The 24,259-nt window shown below is 40.9% G+C and overlaps 1 protein-coding gene across 1 annotated transcript; it reads right to left on the bottom strand.

The window, feature by feature from the left end:
* Positions 1 to 1,125: 1,125 nt before the first annotated feature.
* tshr (thyroid stimulating hormone receptor) lies at positions 1,126 to 24,259 on the bottom strand. The gene is made up of 10 exons (XM_088925072.1): positions 24,090 to 24,259; positions 14,846 to 14,917; positions 12,356 to 12,430; positions 9,587 to 9,661; positions 8,912 to 8,986; positions 8,504 to 8,581; positions 7,982 to 8,050; positions 5,693 to 5,770; positions 3,146 to 3,334; positions 1,126 to 2,563 (listed from the first exon to the last, which is right to left on the bottom strand). Exons 1-10 carry the CDS (start codon positions 24,257 to 24,259, stop codon positions 1,126 to 1,128), a joined length of 2,319 nt encoding a protein of 772 aa, XP_088781198.1.

Genomic DNA, 24,259 nt, shown 5'->3' with positions numbered 1-24,259 from the left:
ACATGTTGGTTGCTCTGGGGCTTGAGTGAGAAAGGAGCTGCTTCATACCCTAGTAGAGAGTGGCGCTGTACGGACACACGCAGTTGTGTGTGTGTCCATTGGCAGGTAGATGCTAACCTTTTTGTATGCTATAAGCATAATGGCTTTAGACATACAAAGTGCCGATCTAATGAAGCTTGGGCAAAACATGCGAGTCTTCAACAAGGTTTTAATCAAGAACTTAGAAATGTCTAAAGATAAACAGGTCCTGTCAATGCTGGCCAATTAGTTTCTATGGTAAAAGTATCCTAAAAGCTTTCCACAGAGCTTTATACTGAACATTTATATTGAAGCCAGCAAACAGTCCTAATGTCCTTAAACAAATTAAAATACACTTCAAGAAGTCCTGAAATGACTGTAGTGCCTTTCTGATGTTCTGAATGAATCATCCACAATTTCAAGGGCTGACACGAGCAGTGCATTAAAATAGTTACACCATGTTGCAGCAATCAGGAATGAGCTACTGAGTTATGCTTTCAAACCTGTTGCCCTGGAGTCCTTCAGTAAGAACGTGGATGAGATCTGCTCTGATCAATTAGCTGCTGTTCACCAAATGAGCTGGGAGCGAAAGGGCAAATGACCTCATTCTGTTTATTACTTCCAGGTCACGGTGAATGAAAGTCGGTTTATAAATGATACTTAAAAGCTCATCTGAAAACTTGCAAAAACTTTTATCCGTATTAAAGGAGCCTATTTAAAACCACTCAGTAGTTCTTGTAAAACAAAATATTGTAGATCTACTTCAAGACAGACCACTGTAAATACAACCTATTATACAACAGCCAACACAGGAACAGATAATATGCCAAAGTGCAGTACAAAATACTGGCTTGCCCTTGCATTCTTTCTTCAGTGTAATAACGCTGCTTCCAGTTACTCTTCTTCTATAACTCCCATTTCTTTTTGAACTCACAAAAATCACCTTAAATCACTTGATTTGCTTCTAATATCGTTCATCACACACTTTGCATTCCCTTCTAGTTCTCTTTGTTCTTGTTGCTTGTTCCCTCTATATAAAGCAGAAAGAATGAAAAGCTCGGAGCCACAATGCAACGCAAGTGCAGGATCACCCAGTGCGCAGGAGGTCTAACATGCGGATGTTTGGGAACGCGCGTGCTGAATGCAGTCTTCGGGATCTTTCTGCCGCTTTGCCGGGGGGGGGCGATTTTCATGTGTTGCCACGCAGTGCGGGTATTCGTTCAGCTTGATGAGCATCTGTGCTGTGCCCTCACTGGTGCGCTTGCTGCTCAGAGCGCTGCTTTTACTGGACATGGTCTGTCCCCGGTAAAGCTGCGCCTTCTGCTCGCAGAAGCCGATCCTGCTCAGCAAGATGAACACGTCCCCCCGGAAGGCCTTGGTGAAAAAGGCGTAGAGGAAGGGGTTGGCGCAGGAGTTCAGCGGGTAGAAGAGCACCAGCAGGATCTTGGAGTTGGAGACCGTGATCAGCGGCTTGTTCAGCACTGCAGACATGGCGTAGAAAGAGATGGGAGCCATGCAGAGGAAATCGGTGAAGATGAGCACAGCCATCCTCTTCGCGATCTTTGTGTCCTTGTTTCCAGAGTGGTAGTGTGGGTTGCGGACTGTCCAGTAGATTTTAAAGTAGCAGACGCAGATCACGAAGAAAGCGACAATGTTCATGACAAGGACCAGCATGATGTAGACTTCGGCAACAGTTGTGTGTGTGTCCATCGGCAGGCAGATGCTGACCTTTTTGTAGCTGCTGACCCCCACAATGGGAAGCAGAGCCAGGAGGAAGGAGAAGATCCAGCCAGTGAGCATGACGATGGAAGCGTGGCTGAGACGCACCTTCCTGTCCAGCCTCATGGCAAAGCTGATGGCGTGCCAGCGCTCCAGAGTGATCATGGTCAGGGTGTACACAGACAGCTCACTTGAAAAGACAGTGAAGAAGCCAGCGAGGTTGCACCCTGTGCCAGTCTGCCAGTCAATAGCGTAATTGTAGTACTCAGACTGGGTATGATGGTCTACAGAAGCAATTAGCAAGAGATAGATTCCCATGCAGAAATCTGCAAAAGCCAAGTTGCACATGAGAAATCGCGGGACGGTCAGTTTGTAGTGGCTGGTTAGCAGAATCAGCAGCACAAACAAGTTCCCGACAATGGCCAGCAGGCTGACGAACCAGACTGTGATTCTCAAGGCGTTGTAGCCCATGATGTCCTCGCAGGGGTTGAATTCGTCGGGCTCGGGAGTGCAGACAATTTCTTCGTCGTCTTCGCATACCGTGTAATCGTACTGGCTCTCGAAATCCTGGTAAGTGTCTTCTTGTGGATTTTTTAGGGTGTCCCCAAATCCAACATCTGTGTCAGGCTGCCCCTCGATATAAACGTAGTTGTGGCGCTTGCTGTGAAATTCACTGGCCTCTGCGATGTCTTGTGATACAGCGTGCTCCAGGTCTGTGTCCTCCTCAGCATAGCCCGGGTGCAAGGGCACTCTGAAAGCCCTCGCTGACCTTCTCTGTCGGAACTCAGCAAAATTGCTGAGGTTGCATATGAGGAGTTCTAGGTAACTGGGGGAAATGTTGAGCAGATAGGCTTAGCGTTCTGACCTGAAGATACTGTTCTGTACTAAGTCTGTTCTCAAAAGTAATTCAAAACTACCAGTAATTTTAAAATGCGGTACCTATGACAGAAATCCTTGAGTGTTCAAACATTTTAAGCATGCAGTTCTGATTTAGAGTAGAAAGGACATATCTAAAAGAGCACAGTGTGCTCCAAATAATGCAATCTTTGACCAGATCTAAAGAAACATACTTGTCTATAACATTTTTTGATAATTACAGGACATTAGAAATGTCTACATATATACTGATTCTATCGATCCTGGGCAATTAGTTCCTATGGTAAAAGTATTCTAAAAGCTTCCACAGAAATTTTACCTTAAAATTTGTATCGAAGCCAGCAAACAGGTTTAACTATCCTTAAAACAAACTGAAGGAAATTAAATTAATGGGGGCATCAGAACACATCAAGCAGTCTGAAAAATACTTTGTTGAGAATGAATCATTCATAATTTCGAGTTCCGATAAAAGCAACATGCAACATTTAAAAAAAAATCAGCTTAACAAATGAATTTTTGTTGTTCTACTCACCCTTTCCTTTTCTTCAGGTTCTTAAACCCACAGCAGTGGCTGGGGTAGGTGAGCTCAGCCCTCATTAGGTACAAAAACATCTTAATTGGGGGCAGTTTCTTGAGAGTCCATGTGTTTCGTGCCAGCAGCTCCCTGAGGTTCTCCAGACCTTTTGTTGGTAGAGAGGTCACCCTTGTCTGAGAGACATCACTGGAGAATAAAAACAGACAAAGGTCTCACGACAGCACAACAGAGAGTTTTCCCCCTTAAAAGTTGAATTAAACATTTGCTGGAATCCTTCCTGGGCAGTTGTAAAGCCTTTTACAGGTTTAAATGGCTTCAGAGATTTAAAGATGTTCTTTGCCTGCACCTTGAGTGGAAACACGACCTACTGTAGTTACTGCATCAGCTGTATCTGTTTGTAACTTGGTGGCTTGTGGTCAAAGAAATTTATTGTTTCATAGGAATCTGAGTTATCATTCATGAAGGGGGTATAATCCTTTGTAAGAAAGAGGTTTCAGAATATTTGAAAAACCTCTGAATCTTTTTTTTGCCAAGTGTCTTGAGGAGTGTTTTAGTGAAAGGGAAGGGAATGCTGTTACACACAGTCATTACAAATAAGCGTGTGGCATTGACGCTTGCAGTGTTGCTGAGCACACACCTCAAGGGTGGCCAGGCCTGTTTCTGGGGAGCAAGTCTATCAGGTCTTATAGATAACCCCCAAGCCACCAGTTTCTAAAGACTTGGAACATGTAGGCTTTGAGCATTTTATTTGTTAAAGTCATTGAGACTTACAGGGTGTTGAGATTTTCATTTCAAATAACCACAATTTAACAAATCGCTTGTTCAACTGGCCAAAGTAAACACTGGCCAGTTGTTTTTTACTTGAATGCTCTGTTTTAATTAAATTTAATATCCTGTCTAGAGTAACACACATGCCATGTTACTTATTGTGAGGTTCACAGTCCAAAGTAAAATAACAGCGACATGTGCATTCTACAGTCTGAGACTTGAGTGTCTTCAGCTGCTTCCTGAATGTTAACTTCCAAACTGCCTTGAACAAAACACAGTCTCTGGTCACTTGACTGCTTTCTTAGACATCACAAAGACTGCAGACATTTTTGGAACATTTATGTATTGCAAACGCTTTACGCAAAAGCTACAGCTTACCAGTCACTCCTATAAACGCCTGCAATAAACAAGTGTAATAACTTTTCTTTCTAAAATGAAAAAAGACATGACACCACCATGCCACCCTCAGTAGCTCTAATATAATTTGTAATGATTCTCATTGCAAATATTAAAGTGTATACACAAATATAAACGGTTTTTAATTGCAAACTGGGCCAAGGAGTAAGTACTGTACTGTAAGCAATGGCCAGCAGATCAGTTACTAAGTCTTTTTCCTCCTGGGAAATTGTGCAATACATATTAAAACGCCTCAGCTGTGAGTGTCTGATTTTAACATATTTAGCCAACTGCATCATCACCAGGACTCCTTTCCAACTTGTTCATGAAAGGGCTCGGTGACACTTGAGCGTGAAGTTGTTAAAGCAGTATGATTTAAACAGAGACGATCACAGAGCAGCTATGAGGTATAGGGTTTCAGTATAAGTGCTTAACTTTTATTAGGGAAATGAAAATCTTCTTGAAGTTCTAGGTACTGTACATCCAGCAGTACAGTGCAGCTTGAAGTGTGCATTCATTTTGTCGAATAATATCTAGCGAAGAACTGGGAGAGTCATTTTTGGAGGAACATGCAAAAACAGTGGCGCTGGTAGGTGCACAGCTGTCTCTGGTGATGTTCGTCTTCAGCAGGGTTTCAGTTTTGAAAACTCTTGTCCTGTTATCAGGGCACAAAGTGAGCACGTCAACCTGGCAGAAGGGAGAAATAATTGATTTTGGGAACGAATGCTCCTCCTCCCCTGCTGTCGAAAATGTTGTTTTTATGGAGGCCGATGTTCATAAGGGCATAGAAGATATTAAATGCATTATCACTGTAGTTTTTTCAATACTATGCTACCTTTTTAATGTAGAGAAATTTTTTGACATTTGGAATGAAACAGAATGACTGGATTAATTGTTCCAATATGTGAAAATAAAATATAAATGTAACGTAAATAGAGTTATCTAAAAAGTTTTTTAAATTTGCCATAAACTCCTTTTTGTTTTCTGTTTAACGCAGTGAGTTTTTAATCTATCCAGACTTTCCTTGGAGACATTTTTAGGACAGTAGCTCTTAGTGTAGTTAAAAAAAACTGTAATGCGTTGTACATAATGTCAACAACACAATGTATATATTATGTACAACATGCATAATATATAATGTATACATCAGTACTGTCTCTAAGCTGGGCCATATAGATTTGCCAGTGAAAAGTTGGGATTATGTGCAAGGTGGTGTCCATGTCTCGAGCTTCTGCTACATATAAAGAAAGCAGAGGCAGTTTTTGCCAGCTTGCTTTTCACAGGGGTCACTTTCCCTGCTGCCCAGTCTCACGCAGTGAGAGTGAGAGTGAGAGTGAGGCCGTGGAGGGAAGCAGGCGGAGGCAGGTGCTGTATACTCACAGAAGAGTGGGTCCACCGATAACCCCTGCAAATGCCTTCTCATTGATTCTGGCCAGGTGCCTGTTCCTGTGAAGATATCTGGAGAGAAACAGATTGCTTGTCAGAAGAGTAAACTACGAGGGTCCAGTTTCAGGCACTCGGTGTCCTCCAAGGCACTGACAAAGCCCACTCGGTGGACTTCCTCAGAATCAAGTGAACAAGGAAGTACACTACTTCAGAACTAAGAACAGGAGGCACTACTGTACACTAAGGGTTGTGGGGCAAATGGAACAAGCTACCCAGCCTTGTTGTCAAAGTCCATGCCCTGGCTTCGTTCAAGAAACAGATGCATGAAATCCAGGGATCCATTAGTGACTATGAGACAAGTTGGAGGGGCTCATTTGTAACCTTTCTGATCTTCTCATTTAACCAGGTATCAGAACAGCTTCACTTTCTAGAGCTCCTACTCCTGTTGCATTAGTACATACAGTATACAGTATGTGATGAGCTGAAATAACGCAGTCACCTGACAATCTACAGTTTGTGGTAAATTGCACAGGGCTTTGAGCCGTGTGCCGTTAAAGCTGCTCCATAAATAAAGTTAGTTCTTTGAAATCCCTTTTTGTACCTTATTTTATTTTTTTTCTTGTTTTGAAAAATAAATAATGCACTCATAGCATTCTGGCAGTGTCTCTTATTGTTGAAGACTACATTACTAGTGATAAGGATGAAACATTTAAATAAAAAAGCATCGCCTATACAATCCTAAAAAATTGCAGGCAGCAAAAATAGAACAGTCATTCAGGCTATTTAAGTTTTTAAGACTATTCGGAATGACACCGTTTTAATGTTATTTATATTAGTAGCTTTGTAATACACAAAGCACTTCCAAATTATGCTGTTCCTTTAAAATACTTTTAAATCCCTAAATCTAATTGTAACAATGAACTAAGTTCAAGTATTTGTCATGGTTTTAGTGCACAGGGATCAGTTTTTGCACTGAGCTCTCCCCTTGCCAGCACAAACAGTGCTGTGGTAAAACTCAAAAGGAAGACTACAGTATTGCTTAATTGTATCCCCATCTGAGGCTGCAGGGTCAGATAGGAGGGCAGACACACATTAATATTTCATATCCTGACAGGAAACGTTCAGATTAGACTTCAGCAAAGTGAGAGATGGAATAAAATAAGTAACACAGTTAGGCAAGTGTTTCATCCTCCCGTCGGGCAGCTGGTGAGGTACACCTCGTGCCAATCGGCCGTCAGCACATGGTGGGGCTCTTCATGACCACCACAGTCTAGAGCCGGAATCCCAGGGTGCTCTTTGTGAGAGAGCTCTGTAAATATCCAGCTGATGCCACTCGCCCTACATGTACATCTTTGTCAGAGCAGGAGAGATCAAAGCCGAATGCTCCTCAGCCCGTGGAACACCACTGGATCTCCATTTCCACAGCACCTTCCCTGAGCAGCAGTAACACAGGCAGACAAGATTTCTGCATGAGTTTCCAGGTGCAAGGAATGGGAGGCTGTGATCCCCGCAAAAGTTGAAAGTCGCCACTTTACCTCTGCCCACTTGTGAGGGGACCTTGTTCGTCAAGTTGGTTGACAAAGCAGAACAAAGACATTCTGATATTTACCCTGTGAGTGCGTTTGAGCATCCGTGCTCACTAGCATGCACTCTAACTCCCCTGTCCCACCTGACAGAGCTAATAAAACACCAGTGTGTCTACAGGGTCTCTCCTCTCACACCCATCATTGGCACTTGTTCGCTTGCTTTGAGTCAGAACTTCTCACTCCTCCTCCGGGGCGATGGGTAACTTTCTCCAGCACCGGTCTCCTGCTTCATCAGTGCCCACAGACGAAAGTCAGGGGCAGCCTGAATCTTAAAGGGGCCCAACTTGTTGCTCAGCTAATGCAAGAGGCTGCTTGAAGCTCAACAACTAAACTTGGACACAGGGTCACAAGTCGAAATGGAGGACTTAATACCTTTAGGATACAAAGTGGAAATCACTTCAACACACAAAGAGCTGCTAAGCATTGGAAGAAACTGCTCAGGGAAGCTGTTGAAGTCAATACTGTGGGATCCAGAACGAAGCAACTGGATGATTATTTGGGATCAATTAGCTATTAGCAATCAAATGAGATAAGCTCAAAGGTCTCTTCTTGTTTGCGATGTGCTGTGTTCTTACTGTGTTTAAAAAAGGCTCTGGCATTGTAGCGTTTCAGTTAAACCCAACTCGTACTGCATAATTTCTAGTCAGGTATCCCCTCAAAATGTTTTAAACCTCGTACGGTTTAGGCACTGTCTTACACTGCATCCAGCTTTGTCCCATTGAAGGCGTCCTGTTGAACTTCGGTAAACCCATTGCTGTAAAGCATCCTGGAAAACAATAATTAATATATTAGATGAACACCAGCTCATGCCTGATCCTGTGTTATACATTTCTTCTTCTCATTCATTGTAGTAATGTGCAAGGTGAAGTCACACACTCAGCTTCCACGTAACTGAGAAAAACTGTTTATCAGAGACAAAGGAACTGTCAGCTGCCAAAGAAAAGGCAAAACATGATGTTTGGAGTTGGTACAAAGTCACACAAGCTGAGGATTTCTACCAGAGTGGCTAGGGAATATGTATCGGAGCGGTCAAGAGAGGTGTATGCAAATGCTACCAGGATAGAAATGTACTTTTCCGAGGGTGCTGGTAACAAGCTCCGCCCACGCAAGCAAGCCTGGCTGCTCGTGTGGGCTTGAGGTTCAGAGAGAGGTGAAAAACTGGACAGCAGTGTCACCCCCCTAAGCCCCCAGGAGCAAGGTCACAGGAGAGACTACTCACAGCGTCAGCGAGTCGTTGGACACTCCGTGAAAAGCGTTTGGAGGGATCGATTTTATATAGGGATGGTCAGCAATTTCACTGCATGAGCAAAGAAAAGAGATTATTAACGCCTGGAACAGAAGTGACAAACAAAGTGGACTTGGCTTGTGTTTGCACATGCTAATATTCTTGCGTTTTTAGAGAACCGAACTCTCTGTCACAGGAAGGAGAAAGATAAATGTTTCTTCGTTGCTTAGTGCTGCACGCTCATCCACTGAGCTCCTGTATTGTGTTTCTGTGTATCAAATCACCGTATATTAGCTTTCACTACATGTTTTAAAAAAAACATCACATCTGTTGTTAAACAGGCCTGTACTAATGCACTGAACAGATGGTTGGATAGGATCTGGTAAAATTACTGTATCTTACAGAATGAAGTTGAAATCAGAAGAATGAATCTTGCTGAAGTCAGGAAACACTCCCAGACCAGTGTTGAAAATCCCTCTGTAATGACAGACAGATTTACAGACAAGACATTGAATCTTTGCACTGCATGGTTTATTGTTTTAATGTTACTTAGTATAAGAATAAACTGCATTGAGCAATAAATTAATAATTGCTCAAACCAGATTTTTGTTTTATCTTAACATTTTAACATTGTTTTCATTTCTAGAATGGGAAAGTATTTGTAATTACTGTATAATATGTACTAAGGGGTGGCACGGTGGCACAGTGGTCAGCATTGGTGCCTCACAGCACAGGGGCTCTGGAGTTCAATTCCAGAGCTGGGATGCCATCTGGGTGGAGTTTTTGTGTTCTTCCCATGTTCAGGTGGGTTTTCTCCATGTCCAGGTGCTTTGGTTTCCTCCCACAGTCCAGAAACTTGCTGGAAAGCTCACTGGCTTCTGTGAAAATTGCTGCTGCTGTGAGTGTGTGCCCTGAGATGGACTGATGCCCTGTCCAGGCTGTATCCTGCCTTGTGGCTTTTGCTTGGATGGATTTGTAATACACGTTTGCTATAGTTTCAGTTAAAAGAAGGTATCTTCTTAGTAGAATGTATTGATTTGTATTGAATGTATTAAGGAAAATGAAAATATTGCTTACAAGTACTTCAAATTTGGTAGGTCCTTAAAAGCTTCAGGATCGATGTATGACAGCCTCCTTGTATTGCGGATTTCTCTGAAAGACAAAAATAATAGAGCCTTCTTCTCTGCTTCTCTTTTTTGCCTATTAGAAAGGAGACCTTTCCCCATTTGCCAAGTGGTTCAAATTGTTATTCACAAGTGGATACAGTTTGACAGGTCGAATATGGGATTGTACGTAGTAAGATTCTCCAACCTGACTCTCCAATGAAAAGCTACAAAGCCAGCACTTGATTTGGGAGGAGAAAATGGCTTGGGAAAACTAGTACTGGCTAATAATTTTTGATTGCCTGGCAAATCAGAAGTCCATCTGATCCTGTCAGGGCAAATATTTCATCCCCTGAAAACAAGGCTTCCCACAGGAATCAGTAGTAACTGAAGGCACAAGTCCAATCTCCTCCAATGAGTCAATTGTCAATAAACCCCTCCTGCATTTCAAACAGCAGATTAAGATGCTGGTTATTAATGCAGAACGGTAGTATTCCTTTTGCAGGAGTGGTGTTATTCAGGTGTACCTGAACACCCTTCAAAGCACATGGGCTGTGTTTCTAATTATACTGTATATTACAGTTTTGAAAATGAATAACAACACCCAGCAATCAGATGCTTTGTGAAAATGTATTCAGTATTTAAGTATAATAAGTGGTGACTTAACCCATTTGATTAAAGGACCACAGGAAGAGGAGGCTCTACCCCCGAAAAGAAACCCAGAGTGAACCCCAAAACCACCGATGCAGAAGCGTGTAGGCACACAGTGTGGAAGCATGGATGCTACAACAAAAAGGGCAGGCAGACAGTAAAACACTGTAGGACGCCTGACCGAGCCGGACCGGCCTGGGGCCGAGGAGACGGCGCCAGGAGCAGCGGAGGCCGAGCAGGAGGAACCCGGGGCAGAAGAGCGCACAGAAGAAAGAGCGGAGATTCAATTCCATGAAGGAGGACGAAGATGAGAAGACAACAAAAACCAGCAGGAAAAGCAGAAGGAGCAGGAATGGAAGACAAATCATGAAAAAAACAGATGTATATATATATATAGACTGAGAGGACGGAGCGTTGAAGGAGAAGCAGAAATGCAGGAATAAGGTGGAATGGATGGTCCTGGGGCTATTGCTAGCCAAGGTGCCCTCCTGCGAGCTGGCAGCTTGATGCCATACCAGATGACAGCAGCGTGCTTGCGATGAACTTCAGCTATTTTTCTCCACGTATCTTTCATTGGTGCATTTCTTTTAAAAATATGTCAGATATGTAAATAATACATGAAAATGTGTCGGTAGCATGTTTTTTCTCTTTCATTCCGACTCAATATCATTTTTGTTCTTTGTGGTTTGAAGTGCACTCCACATATAGAACGAATGCAATGACAATGCGAGAAGAGGTTTGTCTAAGAGTTAAATGTAGCAAACGTTGGTAATGGTTGTGTTTAAAACAGCTGGTTGAAATTGGCTTTGTCTGTCTTTATCCCTTCCAAATATCAATGAAAAGCTTTCATCAAAGATGTACGAAGTTTTAGCTTCTTGTGTCACAGGTGTTATAAATCATAACTTATTTTGCAATACATGGCATTGATGAAACCTCTATAGCCACTGAGCACCAGGGTACCGCTGGCCTGAGAACAGCATGTCAGAGCTCAATAATTCAGTTGCATCCAGTTCAAGTTTTTGTTTTTCAACCGAAAATAGTTGTCCAAAGAGAGTACTGATTTTGGAAAACAAGGCAGAAATCACAAATTCTAGTCCTCAAGGCATCCAGATATTTGGAGCCATGATAAAACTGGATCAAAGCCTAGTAATTAATTTTCATGTTAACATGTCTAAATCATCAAGAGAATACTGTGATCTCAGCAGCGGTTACAAACTGCACCACCAATCGCACAGCTCACCCCTAACAGTATTCCTGCTGTCCCACAGTAACACAACCACACACCTCATCCGAGACTCCCCTGTCAGCATCGTGTCTCTGTAACTCCAGGTCTCAACCACAGGCAGCTGGCAGGAAGAATAATAGTCATTTCTGTCTAACCCTTACAAGCCAACTGAGAAAAGTATCATTGTTTGTGGTGAGGCATGGATTAAGCCTTTTCAATTGGCGCTGAAAGGGACTTCATTCCCACAGGAAGGGCTAGTTTAATGAATTTAATGATACTCTTGAAATTAACAGAACGACCACAGGCTGGCTTAACCAGTTTTATTATTATTTCTGCGCTGAACCACAACTGCATTTCATGCAATAAAGTTAGGATATTTAAATCTCTGTGTGAAATGAATAAACTGTTATCAGCTTCTAATTTTCTAATGGAATGTGTGATCCTAAAAGAATGCAGAGAGTACAATGCTTGTGACAACGTTCACAGCCATTTTGGACAAAGCCTTGATTAAAAGTTTAAGAGTTGGTTCCAGACTTGTCTTTAGTATGGGTTTCTGTAGACTATACAAAGAGTGAAAATGTTTTAGAAACAAAACAGCAAATCTTTAGAAGTAGATGTGATTCTAACACACCGCATGAACAATGACTGAATATCTCCATTGCCACTATTTTAATTAGACATTTCCAAAACATGAGTGCTTGAATAATGTACTTGTATTTGTAGTTTAAAAACCTGAACATTTGATTTTTTATGGAAGAAATATTTAATGGAAGGCCAAGGTTTATTTCCCTTAATAAAGAATAGTAAGCTGGTATGCAAAAGTGAATAACATGTTTTGTATTTTTCTTTAAGCTTTGCATTACTCACATGTGAGTTATTTTCATTAGGCTAAAAAATGCATGTTTCTCCAGCCTGCCCAGGGTCACATCCACAGACAAAGATCTGCAACAAAAAGAAATATATAAATCCAGAATTATATAAATAGATTTTTTGCATTGATTTCACCTCATTTCGTCTGCAGTTAATAAATCAAAAACAATGATTTATTAAAATGAAGAGCAGCCTGAACTCTGATCTAGTCTGGTCTTAGAAGATGAGCATGGCGGGGCCTGGGCAGTGGTGACACCTGAAGAAGGCTCCACGGCCGAAACGTTGTGTTCTCTTTCTTCCTTTTTTTTCAGCATGGAATAAACCTGTTACTTGTTCCTTTGCAGCCTACGCATGCTGACGCAGCTGCCCCCTGAACTACTACACCTCTAAGGAAGGCCAGGCTGTTGGAGGACCTGCAGGTGGCGCTCTTTTTTAACCAATGCCCTGGTGTTGTAACTGGAGATACTGTACTGTAGTTATTCTTTGAATAATAGATGTTAAACATCCTAACTACTTGGCCATTAAAGTAAGACAGAAGCATGCCAGGGGATTGTCTTTAACAGTGGAGTAAAGATGCCTTCAGTAGGATAATGAATGAGCACTCCTGGATTAGAATCTTTAATTAATGTGTTATTACCGTGCATTCAGTGTGACTATAACATCCTTCTCAAGGATCTTAAATCCAGGTGACATCCTGCCTAAAGGCAGCAATGCTGTATTTAACAATCAAGGACAGAGGGCACATGAATAAATGGATGAAGGCAGAATCTTGCCATGTACTGTATTCCGAACAGGGCTTGCTGGGGTCTGGCACAGGCTACACAGCCACTCGGTTGACAATGATACCCTGGCTTCTTTTCAAGAAAGGGTGAGATCCTCTAATCAGGACAGGAGGCATTACTTTACATAAAGGGTTGTGGAGGTTTGGGACAAGCTCCCCAGCCATGACCTTAAAGCTTTTACACTGGGTGCTTTGACACCTGGATGAGATTCTTGGACATGAAACCCCAAATGGCCAAGATGTATCAGATGCCCCTCTCTCATCTATAGTTCTTACATTCATCTGTTTTGATTTACAGTATGAGACTGCAGTTGTTTACAATCCAAAGTGTCTCTACACAGACATCTTAGTGCATCAATAGACACTGCACTAGACATGGTCAGAAGCATCTGTATGAGATCCCTTTCTTTTGTGATTCTGGAGAGCTCAAGCCTTAAGATCATTTGTCTCTCCTGAATATGAAAGTTCCAGTTCATTGTTGCCATGTAACAGTACAGTGTTTCAAGTCATTCCTCAGGAAATGGAGCAGAAAAAGAACACTTCATTTTTAAAATCAGCTTTTTCAATTATTTTGATTTTTTTTGCATTTTACATCCTCACAATTCTAAACCGCTAACTGTAAATCATCTTCACACAGAGCTTGTAATCCTCGCTGTATTCCAAAAGAATGGGCCTCACCTGTCAGGGGCTCTGCCTGCAGTGAGCGAGTCTTCTGGGAACCCCAGGAATGCAATATATCTCAATCTCATCCGACAGATTGTTCAATCACAATAATACAACAGCACACATCACCGCTGATGGCAGCAATGTCAAGACATTACCTTCAGAGGCCACAGCTCGTCAAGCTGGGAACACGGTGCAGTTTTAAGACAAGCTGGCATGTTATTTAACATCCTTACAGAAAAATACTTTCACCACCTCTGTGGCTGATGGTTAACACTCTTCAGAAACGCATGTGTTAAAACACTGAAAGACAGACCATAGTGACCAAATAACTGTTGTCCGAGCACTTACTGAGATAACCTTCTATGATTTATGCATCGTTAAAAAGCCATTTACAGTACTTGCATCATGTCAGAGAGCTGTGTAGAGGGATGGTCTTACTTGGTAACAGTCAGGAGCCACACAGGAGCCACTTGGCTGGTGGAATATCATAGCGTGTATATTTTATTACAACCTCGCACTCATCTCTTGTTTTACTATTACGAATGATCCAGTGCTTCTGCCTGTCTTGCCTCCTCTCAAGCTCAATTTTTTAGGAAATTTTAAAACTGAGTTTCTGTTCTCCGTCGGCTAATTTTCTTTCACCTTCCTTCTTACCATTCAAACCCATTCAAGAAGATGCAGAAATAATTCTCATTCTTCATTCATTAAAAACATTATTCATCACACTCACTAGCACTCCTTGAAATATGAGAAGTAAAAAGGAACGACTCAGAGGGATTTTAAATACTTTGGGCTTCAAAATACATACCCCTCTAATGCTATATTTATCTTTCTGCAGTATGATTACAAATTCTGGATATGGAAATCATTTACAAGCAGTACATATTTCATATAGCTCAAACGTACCGCTTTGCAATTTAAACATGCAATACATATTTAAAGCTAATCTGTCTGAGTTTTTTTTTAAAAAACAAGAGTTTATTTTAAAAAGTTTTAAACAGGGACAAAACAATCAACTTTTCCTGTAGAAAAATACTTACATTCTAGAAATGTTTACCAGGTTTGCAAAAGCGTTGCTCGGAACCTTGAGCAGTCGGGTTTCCATCAACCACCTGCGTAAAAACATTCATCAGCTGTTGTGTGTAGAGGTGTATAGTTCTCACTTTTTATTTCCAGTGCAATAACACCACATTTTGCGATGTTAACATTTAACACAGGGTGACACAGAATTCTGCACAAGGACACCCTGAGTGTGAGAGAAGGCTCCTTCTGATATGTGCACATGTCTCCGGCTGGGAGCAATCTGATCCCGGGCATATCAAGAACAGCGTTTTCTCTCTTCACAACATGCAACATGTATAATCTCATGTCTGGCAATCCTAAACGCTGCAGTGAAAATATCATGAGCAGTTTAGACTGAAGTACAATAGTACAGATCCAGAACACGATCGGCCTGAAAACAGAATAATGCAAATCCGAAGACGGAATGTGTCCTTCGCTCAGTCACTTCTGCAGCCTGTCTGCCAGATCTCTATCAGATCTCACTCAGTGGTCTGAGATGTGATTAAGTATATTTCACATTAACTCAATTGTATGTTCAATGTCGATTTTCAGAAAAAAACAAGAATATTAATGGTACCACATAAAGTAATGAACAGATGTGCACACCTGTTAAGGCGGATGTAGTACCTAAACAAACTGTATACATTCAACATTAATATAAAAATAACAAATATAGTTTTAAATAGATACTGAAATAGATAAAACTTTAACTATTCCTTGAAGACTAATTGTAATTGTATAGAGAGGTATTCCGTGTAAGAATTTGAACTGGAATATTATGTGATAATTTGAGATTCTGGGTATGCTGGTTGTATTCTCACACAGATCTTCCAAATAATTGCTCATGAATTTTATCACTTCGTTACTACTGGACTGGATTTTAAAATACAACTTTGCAATTATACTGTAAGCTAGGGGATCTCACTACAGTGTTTTTCTTGAACAGTGAGTCACTCCAGGACTGGGAACTGGAATGAAAGGTTGGATTTGCCCGAGAAACCAAAAATGAGGTGTACATTGACAAATTAAAATAAACAGCGCGTGATTAAACAGTACCACTACTGTACACACATCACAGGCATTTCTCTTCGTTATGAATAAAAACATACTCCATTTCAGCCTGTATATAGTGGGGATCACCGCTGTTTTAACAAATTGAAATGGTCGGTGATGATACATGAAGGTAACCAAAGAATGTGGACAAAAAGAAACATTTGTAGAACAAAACGCAGAGAATAGTAGGCAAGGCAATAATCTATGCTTTTTCTTGGGTTTAGGAATTTCAGCCTTATAACTTCTCTATAATACAAGCAAACTGGCCTGCCAGTTCATTAAGGTATATTATATATACTGTAGGTATATTCAACTCATTGGAGAGCTGCCCTCTTATGGTCTTTGTATTAGTGTAATATTAGTGTCTGAAGTGTATTTCTATCAAATATTAAATCCAAAGGGTAAGTACAGTACAAGGACATCTTTTTATGACGGTGTATAAATATTGATAAATATTTTTCATCTCACTGGTTTTTATTCTGATTACACTATCGTGTACATAATACCATGTCTCAGTAATTCAGCGATTAATAGCACTGCATTTGATTTTTTAAGTACTTTTAATATCAAAAGCAATTAGGATTCCGATAGTTTAACAGGCTTTCACAATGACAGACACGTGACTGTGATTTGCTGATCAGTGAGCACGTGTTGCTACGCTACCACGCTGGCTGATTCCACAAGAGCTCAAGTCAGACTGGGCAGCTGAGCACTCGAAGGCAGGAGGTCAGGCTGAAGGAGAGCTCTCTGGAAGAGAAGGTTTAAAGTGCTTGGTGAACAGAAAACCCCTGGAAATGTCTGGGTCACACATACACATACTGGGTATTTTACTGAAGCAATCTGAGGGAACTGGCTTGAGGTTAAGAATCCAGAGTCCCAGCCACAAGGTCAAACACACTGCTTGATTGCGTTTATATTATAAAGGCTTTGGTCTACAAAATGTATGTTTAAGGATTATATGTTGTCAATCAATTCATGCAAAAACACCAAACATTTTTTGCATCAATTGAAGAAAAAAAGATATGCGCATTTTTTATCCAATAAAGTTTCAGCACAGTGATTTACTACCGCTTAAAATGATCATTTTAATCGTTTACTGTAACACTCTTCTTTATGGGATACAGTGTTAGGCAGGATTAACTTGGTGAAAAACAGGATGGACATACTATCACGTTGTTAACATGACAACTATCATAAAATCAGGTGGGGAGCTGCGTCAGCATGCGTAGGCTGTAAAGGAACCCAAAGAAGGCTCTACAGCCGAAACGTTGTGTTTTCTCTCTTCTCTTTTCAGCATGGAATAAACCTTTACTTGTTCCTTATCATATAATCATATTTTTTTTAGATCTTCACAATTTCAGAAGATTGATTTCCAATCCAATATAGAGGTTGGCAGGTCTTTATTTAATGATGGGGAAAATAATGGAATGGAAACAAGTAACAAATCCTTTGTTAAGTTTTTTTATAATTTACAAAATAAAACTAGGATTCTTTATTTTTATTTAAAACGTTGAACAAAAATTATGCTCTAGTTTGAAATAACACAATTTTCACATTTATTCTGGGCTTATTTATTTCTGTATTTGTGTTTTTTCTATACTTTTTGGTGGACAAATATTTTTAAATTGTTCTGGTCTTAGGTTTTTGGGGCACAATTGTGTTAAAACATTTCTATAATGGATTTCGTTCCTGAACTTCAGTTCCACAAGTTATAAATGAGGAAATCATTTTAAAAAGTACCTTTATTAAAAACAAAGCAGCTGATTTGCCGAGATAAAATTCACAGTAAAAATTTGCATTTTCAACAAAAAATGAATTTTTTGTTATGCCACCACTGTGAGGATTTGCAATCCACTCTTTTTTTCTGTTTTGTTTGCTCTCATCTATCATCACCTGTGATCGTTTTTGTTTCGCTGATTCCACACTTTTATCGACAGACTCTTGTGAGCCAAATCGCTGCAAGAACCTTCTCTTAACCGCTTCACCTCCAGGTGCTCTGTGTGGCTGTTTTTGACCTCCCTGGCTTTAAACCTAAACATCACTCGCATGCGAAAGGCCAGTTTGCAGTTACTTGGGGGCTATACCTTCACAAATTCGAGCATTACATCTGTGTCCGTTTAAAGGGGGAAGTAGGTCAAACAAGCACACATACAGGTAGTGAATCGTGATCGTGGAAGACAAGAAGACTGTAACATGGTAGTAGATAGTGCCACTACGAACGGCGTGATTTAAAAAAATTATCATAGAAATACAAGTCTGATTATGTTAACACCAAGCGTTGGCTGTCAGAAAACAATCTTTAAAAAGGGTACAAGCAGAGACAAAAACATTGAGTGGCAAGACTGTCTTATTCTTCAGAGAAAAGGGGCTTCGAGGCTGCAAAGTGGCAGCTCAGAGGTGCTGGAACTGATGCAGCTGTGGCTGTGTGGAGGTGCTGTCTTTTCCCCAGGACAAGATGAAGTGACACACTGCTACGAGTGGCACACTTTGAAAAAACAGCATGAAAGCACCTTTTTTTTAAAAAACTATGCTTTTATGTGTGAGTCACATTTTCTCCATGTCTCTTGTAAGAGCTCTCCCTTCATCACGAGAAACGCCTCCTCGGTCTCTTCATCTGGTCTCTTTTTAAGAAGTATTTTTTCATTAGACAAACCTGTCACTTACGTTCCCGAGTTTATGGATTGGTTTTTTTATTCAGCCTTTTGAAAAGGAGGAAAAGGATGTCTTATTAGTAGCCGAGTTTACTCCGGAGCGCAGCGGCGCCTGGCACTAATAAACAACTATTGGAGACTTCATTAGAAACACGAAGACTAATTACAATATAATTAGGACAGTTGTTGGCTATTTCCCACTCTCTCACAGTTCATTGAATTAAACATCAAATTTTTTAAAAAAAATTAAAAAAATTGAAAAGTTTTAAAAGATAAAAATAAGAAAACAACATATTATCAGATAATTGGTTTAACAGGATCTATCATCAGGCATTACGTCCGGATATGTGATTACTGTACATGTCTTCGAATCCTTAACATCTAGCAGTCCGAAACACTTCAGACAGATTCTGCCATTCCAGGGAACAGATTGTGACATTTGCAACGCACTGGATGAGAAAGTGTGTGTCACAGTGTCTTTTATCCATCATAATGTTTTGAAAACCTTAGACTGATTCCAATTTATATACGAGTTTACAGAAGGAGTGTGCGCAGGCTGTTGAATTTCATGAATTCAGATCATCTGTAGTGCATCTAATCTGGGATTTTGAACTGGGGCAACGATTTGGAAAATTTCATCTGATAGGTTGGCCAGGCTTCTCTCGGTCGCGCTGAACGAGGGGAGGAGGAATGTGTGCTGTTGTGTAACAGCCCGGGAAGACATTCAGTGCAGCGAGCGGCAATAACACAACATAGCTGGGGGCGCCTGCTCTCGTATTGAAGAGTCCCGAAAAACGGCAGGGGAGCAGCAGGCAGGCTAGCTTACATCGCGTTTGTGTTTGGTGTACGGTTTCTTTCCTGGCCATTGCCTCTCCTCTTTCTCTTGTTCCGTCGGATTCTGTTTTGCGGCTGTTGTCTGGCGGGACAACTTGACACCGCCGCACACGCAGATCGTCGAGGCTCATGCCTGCCGTTGCATCACTGGCTCAGCCAGCTGGAAGCCCAAAAACACACTTGAAAACGGGAATGCTCTTTTGTACATTACATTATATATATTTTTTATTTCCGTTTGATATTTGGTGTATTGTATTTATTGTAAATGTAAGGAAGCTTTGGTTCTGTATCTTCAACCGGTATAATGTTTCTACTCATCATCATGTATTAATTAAATTAAGTGCATATCACACTGGGAACTACCTGTCTGTTGAAAAGAAATTACTCCTAATAGTCTGTGCCAGTTGATAGTCTGGTGTGGTTGCTGGAATTTGATCCCTGCCTGTGAACACAATGCAGTCAGCTTTCTGGATGAGTCACTGTATCACCACTGCTTTCAGTTCAGGAGCGTAGAGGCTCCTGTGATCCCAGTGAAGTTTTGAACAAATTACACTTTATTCTGCAACAATTCTCTTTTTGCAGCTGTTTAAATTTTCATCCGTTTACTTTTAAAAGACAGAAAGAAGTTTGTTTTTGTATCAATTCTCACTCTACGACATCTTCAATTGAAGTAATCTGGTAAGAAAAAAAAATCAATAGCAGTCGTCAGGATTTCTGATCGAACTCCTTCCCGATTGTTTTTTGTCCACATATAAGCAGTCATTGCCTAGACTCCTAACGCCCTGCAGTGTCTTATGAGAAGCACGTTTCAGGGCTACGGAGTGTAATTAGGAGTAAGCAGTCACCATGAATTCATATGAATTATTTCCTGCTTCTTTCGCAACATTAAGTAGAGTGAAAGTAAAGAGACTCCAACTTTTGTGCAATAAAATCGATGTACTGTAAATACAATAGAGATCATGCAACAGTAACTGGTCAATGTTACTTTTGCACTGAGGAATTCTAATAAAGGCAAAACAGCTGTGCCCAGCTGCTCACCTGGATTTTAAATGTTCCCATAATCCATCATTTATAACAGAAGGACGATCCTGCATAGAGACAATGACATGTGGGAAGTTGGGCAAAATGCTCTCCAATCCAAACAGCTGGTTTCTGTAGTTTCTGGGGCAAGTCTCAGCACGCCAGTGGTGCTCCTGCCGCCTCCAGCTTCTCTGCCTAGGACAGCACCTTGCCTCATCACTTCAGAGACACCGCAACATTCAGCCTGCAGCGAGTATTAAACAAGGACTGGCGAGTGCATGTACTGTAACACTGCATCTCCTGTAACCGGTTATACTGGATTTGTTGTAGGTGAGGTTTGTCTGGTTTGGTTGTATTGTGTTGGACTATGCCCTAAAACCAAGTTCCCCCAGGGGATAATAAATCTGTAATTATGACAATTTTCCTTCTTAAAGTTGGAAAGGAAGGCTGTCTTCCCATTTTTGATATTCTAAGAATTTAAAGAAAAAGGAATGTTTTAACATTTTAAGAGAAATATTAGCACAGAAGGTCTTCAAATAGTTCTGTGAGCAATGTTATCACCTCAATGTTGTGCAACCAAGTTAGTTCATTTCACTTGGACGATGTTAAAAAACACAAAAAAAGACACAAGACGAAGTCAACTGAATTGAACTGAACACTGTCCAGAAGCATTTATTTCACCATTTCGTCACTCTCTTCCCAACCCAGAGTGCACTCAGCTCACCCTCCTAAGTGTGTCTGGTCAAGAGTCCCACTTCAAAATCCTCAGATATTGGCCGAGTGCTCAGCAGAGGGCACAAAGACCAATAAAATAATTCACAGCTTAATCCCCCTTGCACGAAAAGAAGGCAGGTATAAGAACTAATGATGGTGTTGTCTAATGTGTCTAACCTGGTCTCATTGTTGCAAACCTTCAGGAACAATGAGAGAAGAGCCTTCACCTTGCTTTTCCACCAGTACTTTGCCTTTATGATCAGTGAAGAGTGGTTTGGGCTCTGGACTGACTAGAAGGCCATGGGTTCAGACCCTGGGCAGAGAGAAAGGCACACACACACACACACACACACACACACACACACACACACACACACACACACACACACACACACACACACACAGAAAAACTAGCAATAAAAACAGGCACTGAGTCTTGTATGTGAAACAAACAGGCAGTTGTGAAGCCATTCATTTGCTTTGGAATAAAAATTAAAAATAAAAAACAAAACGGTAATACTAGAAAATATTTTGGTAATAAATGCTACTGGTTTTGTTTTCTCTGCCTTAATATGTGTCAATTTTCAGATCAACAGTGACGACAGCAGACGGGAGCTCTGGAGGCAGAGACAACAAGAGACAGGAGCTCTTGGATCCTTCGATGCTTCCTGAAACTCTCTCTTGCGTGATGTTGACTTGATGTGTTGGGGCGGAGGTTGGAACACACCAAGCACTGTGGAGGTCCCAGTTTAAGGATGTGTGCAGTCTGTTCATGCGGTGGGATTCGCTTCCCTTTGCAAGGCACAGACTCACTAGCTTAAGGGCAGAGAACTCTCATTTACTGGACATGGAGCACAGATGTCAAAATGGCCATACTGTATCTGCTACGTTCTTAGGTTTGTGTTTGAATGTGAAGACTAAGGTAGCAGCTCAAGCATATAACAGTACTGTACTGTACTGTATGTGCCTATGACATATCGTTTCAAAAAGTCCAATAATTCCTGGTAGAATAAGCGGTGGCTACTTTTTTTATTTCATGTTTTTAACTGATCTCAACTGAGTGAAGTAGAGCCACTTGTAACAATTGGTACCAGAATTGTATTTTTAATTGCCTGGAAAGCTATTTGACCAGCATATACGTACAGTACAAGAGCCTAAAACCCTCATCTGCCCGATTCCCCTGGTTCAAGCAGAATCTGATACTGAAGTGGTCTAAATGGAATTATTCTGTCATTGAACTGCTTCCCCAAATGTCCTAGCTTATCCTTTCACTCACTTTTTCTGTCAAGAACTATTTCTGTGCAATATTCTAAGTAATAGCTGAAATGTCTCTGCTGTCAAAGCTTGTGCAATTCTTTATACAGTAGTCTAAATGTATGTGAAATATTGTACTGTTTTCACAGTCCTTGATCAGCAATAATTCCGCACTACCTGGTGTTTCTGGTTAACAGTTTTAGAAATGGGACTTATCCCAGCCAAATGTAGATGTACATTATTTCCACAGCTTTTGGATATCCTTGGAATTGATTTTGTTTTTCAAATCGTTACATGAAAACAGGGCAGCCGATACGCGCAGGTTTGCCTCGAGTCTCGCCAGCATCCGGCCTGGTCAGGTATGGTATTACTAACCTTTAAATTACTCTCAACATGCATTAAACTACTGTGGACAGAACCTATCGTATCCGAACACACATACTGGAATAGTGATAAATAGAAACAGATCGATTGAAATATATTGATTCCGTGGAAGTAATATTCTGTAAATTATGTAATTTGACTTTGTATTACAACTGTAATGAATAGAATAAAACGTCAAACTGAAATACGATTTATTAGGATAATAATAATAGTTTAAATTTACATTATTAGAATCAGAGTTATTGGTATAATTAGAACTTATAATTATTAGTATATCGAATATTAGGATTAATATTATCGAACTAGATGGCATTATTCCAACAATTAATTTAAAAGTGCATTACACATATTTTTATGTCTCAATTGCTTTGGAGGCGGAAATATGAAAAGAATCACGTGTCTCCTGTGCTTGATACAAAGGGGTTTGCGCGTCAAGTCACGGGAGCACAAAAAAAGACGTTTCAACTAAAAAAAGCCCAAGTTCGCAGGTGCGTCAGCCTGTGATGTACAGTACTTCATACATCCTTTCTTTACGAACAGCGCGACTGCCCTTCAGTCAAGCATCTGAGAGACCGCCGACAAATTAGTTGACAACAGGCAGTTTCTCCAACCCACTCCCTGGAGAGCTGCCGAACTGGCCCAACTTTCTATGTCATAGTAACAAGTTCAGAAGGACTTGGAAAAATAAATTTAGATCAATTAGGCTGGGGGGGGGGGGGTTGTTAAATTGCGTAATTTACAGCTCATTTGGGACTACAATTTGAGTACCCTTCACTCCTCAAGCACCTGAGCCTCTTAACTGAACAGTACTTACTGATAAAATACCGTTTTTTCCCCCCCAGTCTTTAGTAACACGCAACCTGAAGATTAATTGGACTGGGGCCTTTCACGACTCGGGTTGGGGACGCCGGTTTTAGGGTCTCACCTGACCGACTGCGTGCAGTTAAGAGACTGCCAAACGCCAAACACACACGAATTCCTTTCAAATCTAACTAACTGAATTATTTAAAAACTGAAAGCTTTTTTCACAATGCAGTATAAGAACTGAAAACTACAAGAAATTGATATTTAAAAGTCCAAATATACAACATCTAAAACGTTTTCAGCCAATTGTGTTTGTACACTGATTTCTCGGCGCAGGCAGTAATTTGAAGTAAAGTATAGCTCATATGTGGTTAAAAACTACATTTTCTCAGCCGAAATTCTCTCACCTGTTGCACGTTATAGGAGCAGCTTCGCAACCATAAGACAACCACACTGAGGGGTAAAAAAAAAAAATAATCACATGCATCTTTTAAAAAAAAATACTTACAGTGTCCCGGTGTTTGAAGGAAATCTGGGTATTACTTCTAAATCAAAGCAGGTGATTGTGTAAGCCTTCCATTCTGAGCAGTCACAGATAGCAGGGCAGGATTCCTGGCCACCCCGAGTCACCGCTGGTAATGCCATCAGAATAAAAACGACTGAAGGCGCCAGTGGCAT

This window comes from Atractosteus spatula, chromosome 9 (assembly GCF_055471065.1).
Source record: "Atractosteus spatula isolate fAtrSpa1 chromosome 9, fAtrSpa1.hap1, whole genome shotgun sequence".
Taxonomy (NCBI): domain Eukaryota; kingdom Metazoa; phylum Chordata; class Actinopteri; order Semionotiformes; family Lepisosteidae; genus Atractosteus; species Atractosteus spatula.
This window is presented reverse-complemented; position numbering and strand designations above follow the sequence as displayed.

What these genes read in the sequence shown, in the direction of transcription:
- tshr (XM_088925072.1), bottom strand. Translation starts at nt 24,259, where the DNA reads ATGCCACTGGCGCCTTCAGTCGTTTTTATTCTGATGGCATTACCAGCG. An exon ending in CCTTCAAACACCGGGACACT is followed by an intron (nt 14,918 to 24,089) that starts GTAAGTATTTTT and finishes GTTTTTACGCAG; the next exon opens with GTGGTTGATGGAAACCCGAC. An exon ending in CTACCAAATTTGAAGTACTT is followed by an intron (nt 8,987 to 9,586) that starts GTAAGCAATATT and finishes CTGTCATTACAG; the next exon opens with AGGGATTTTCAACACTGGTC.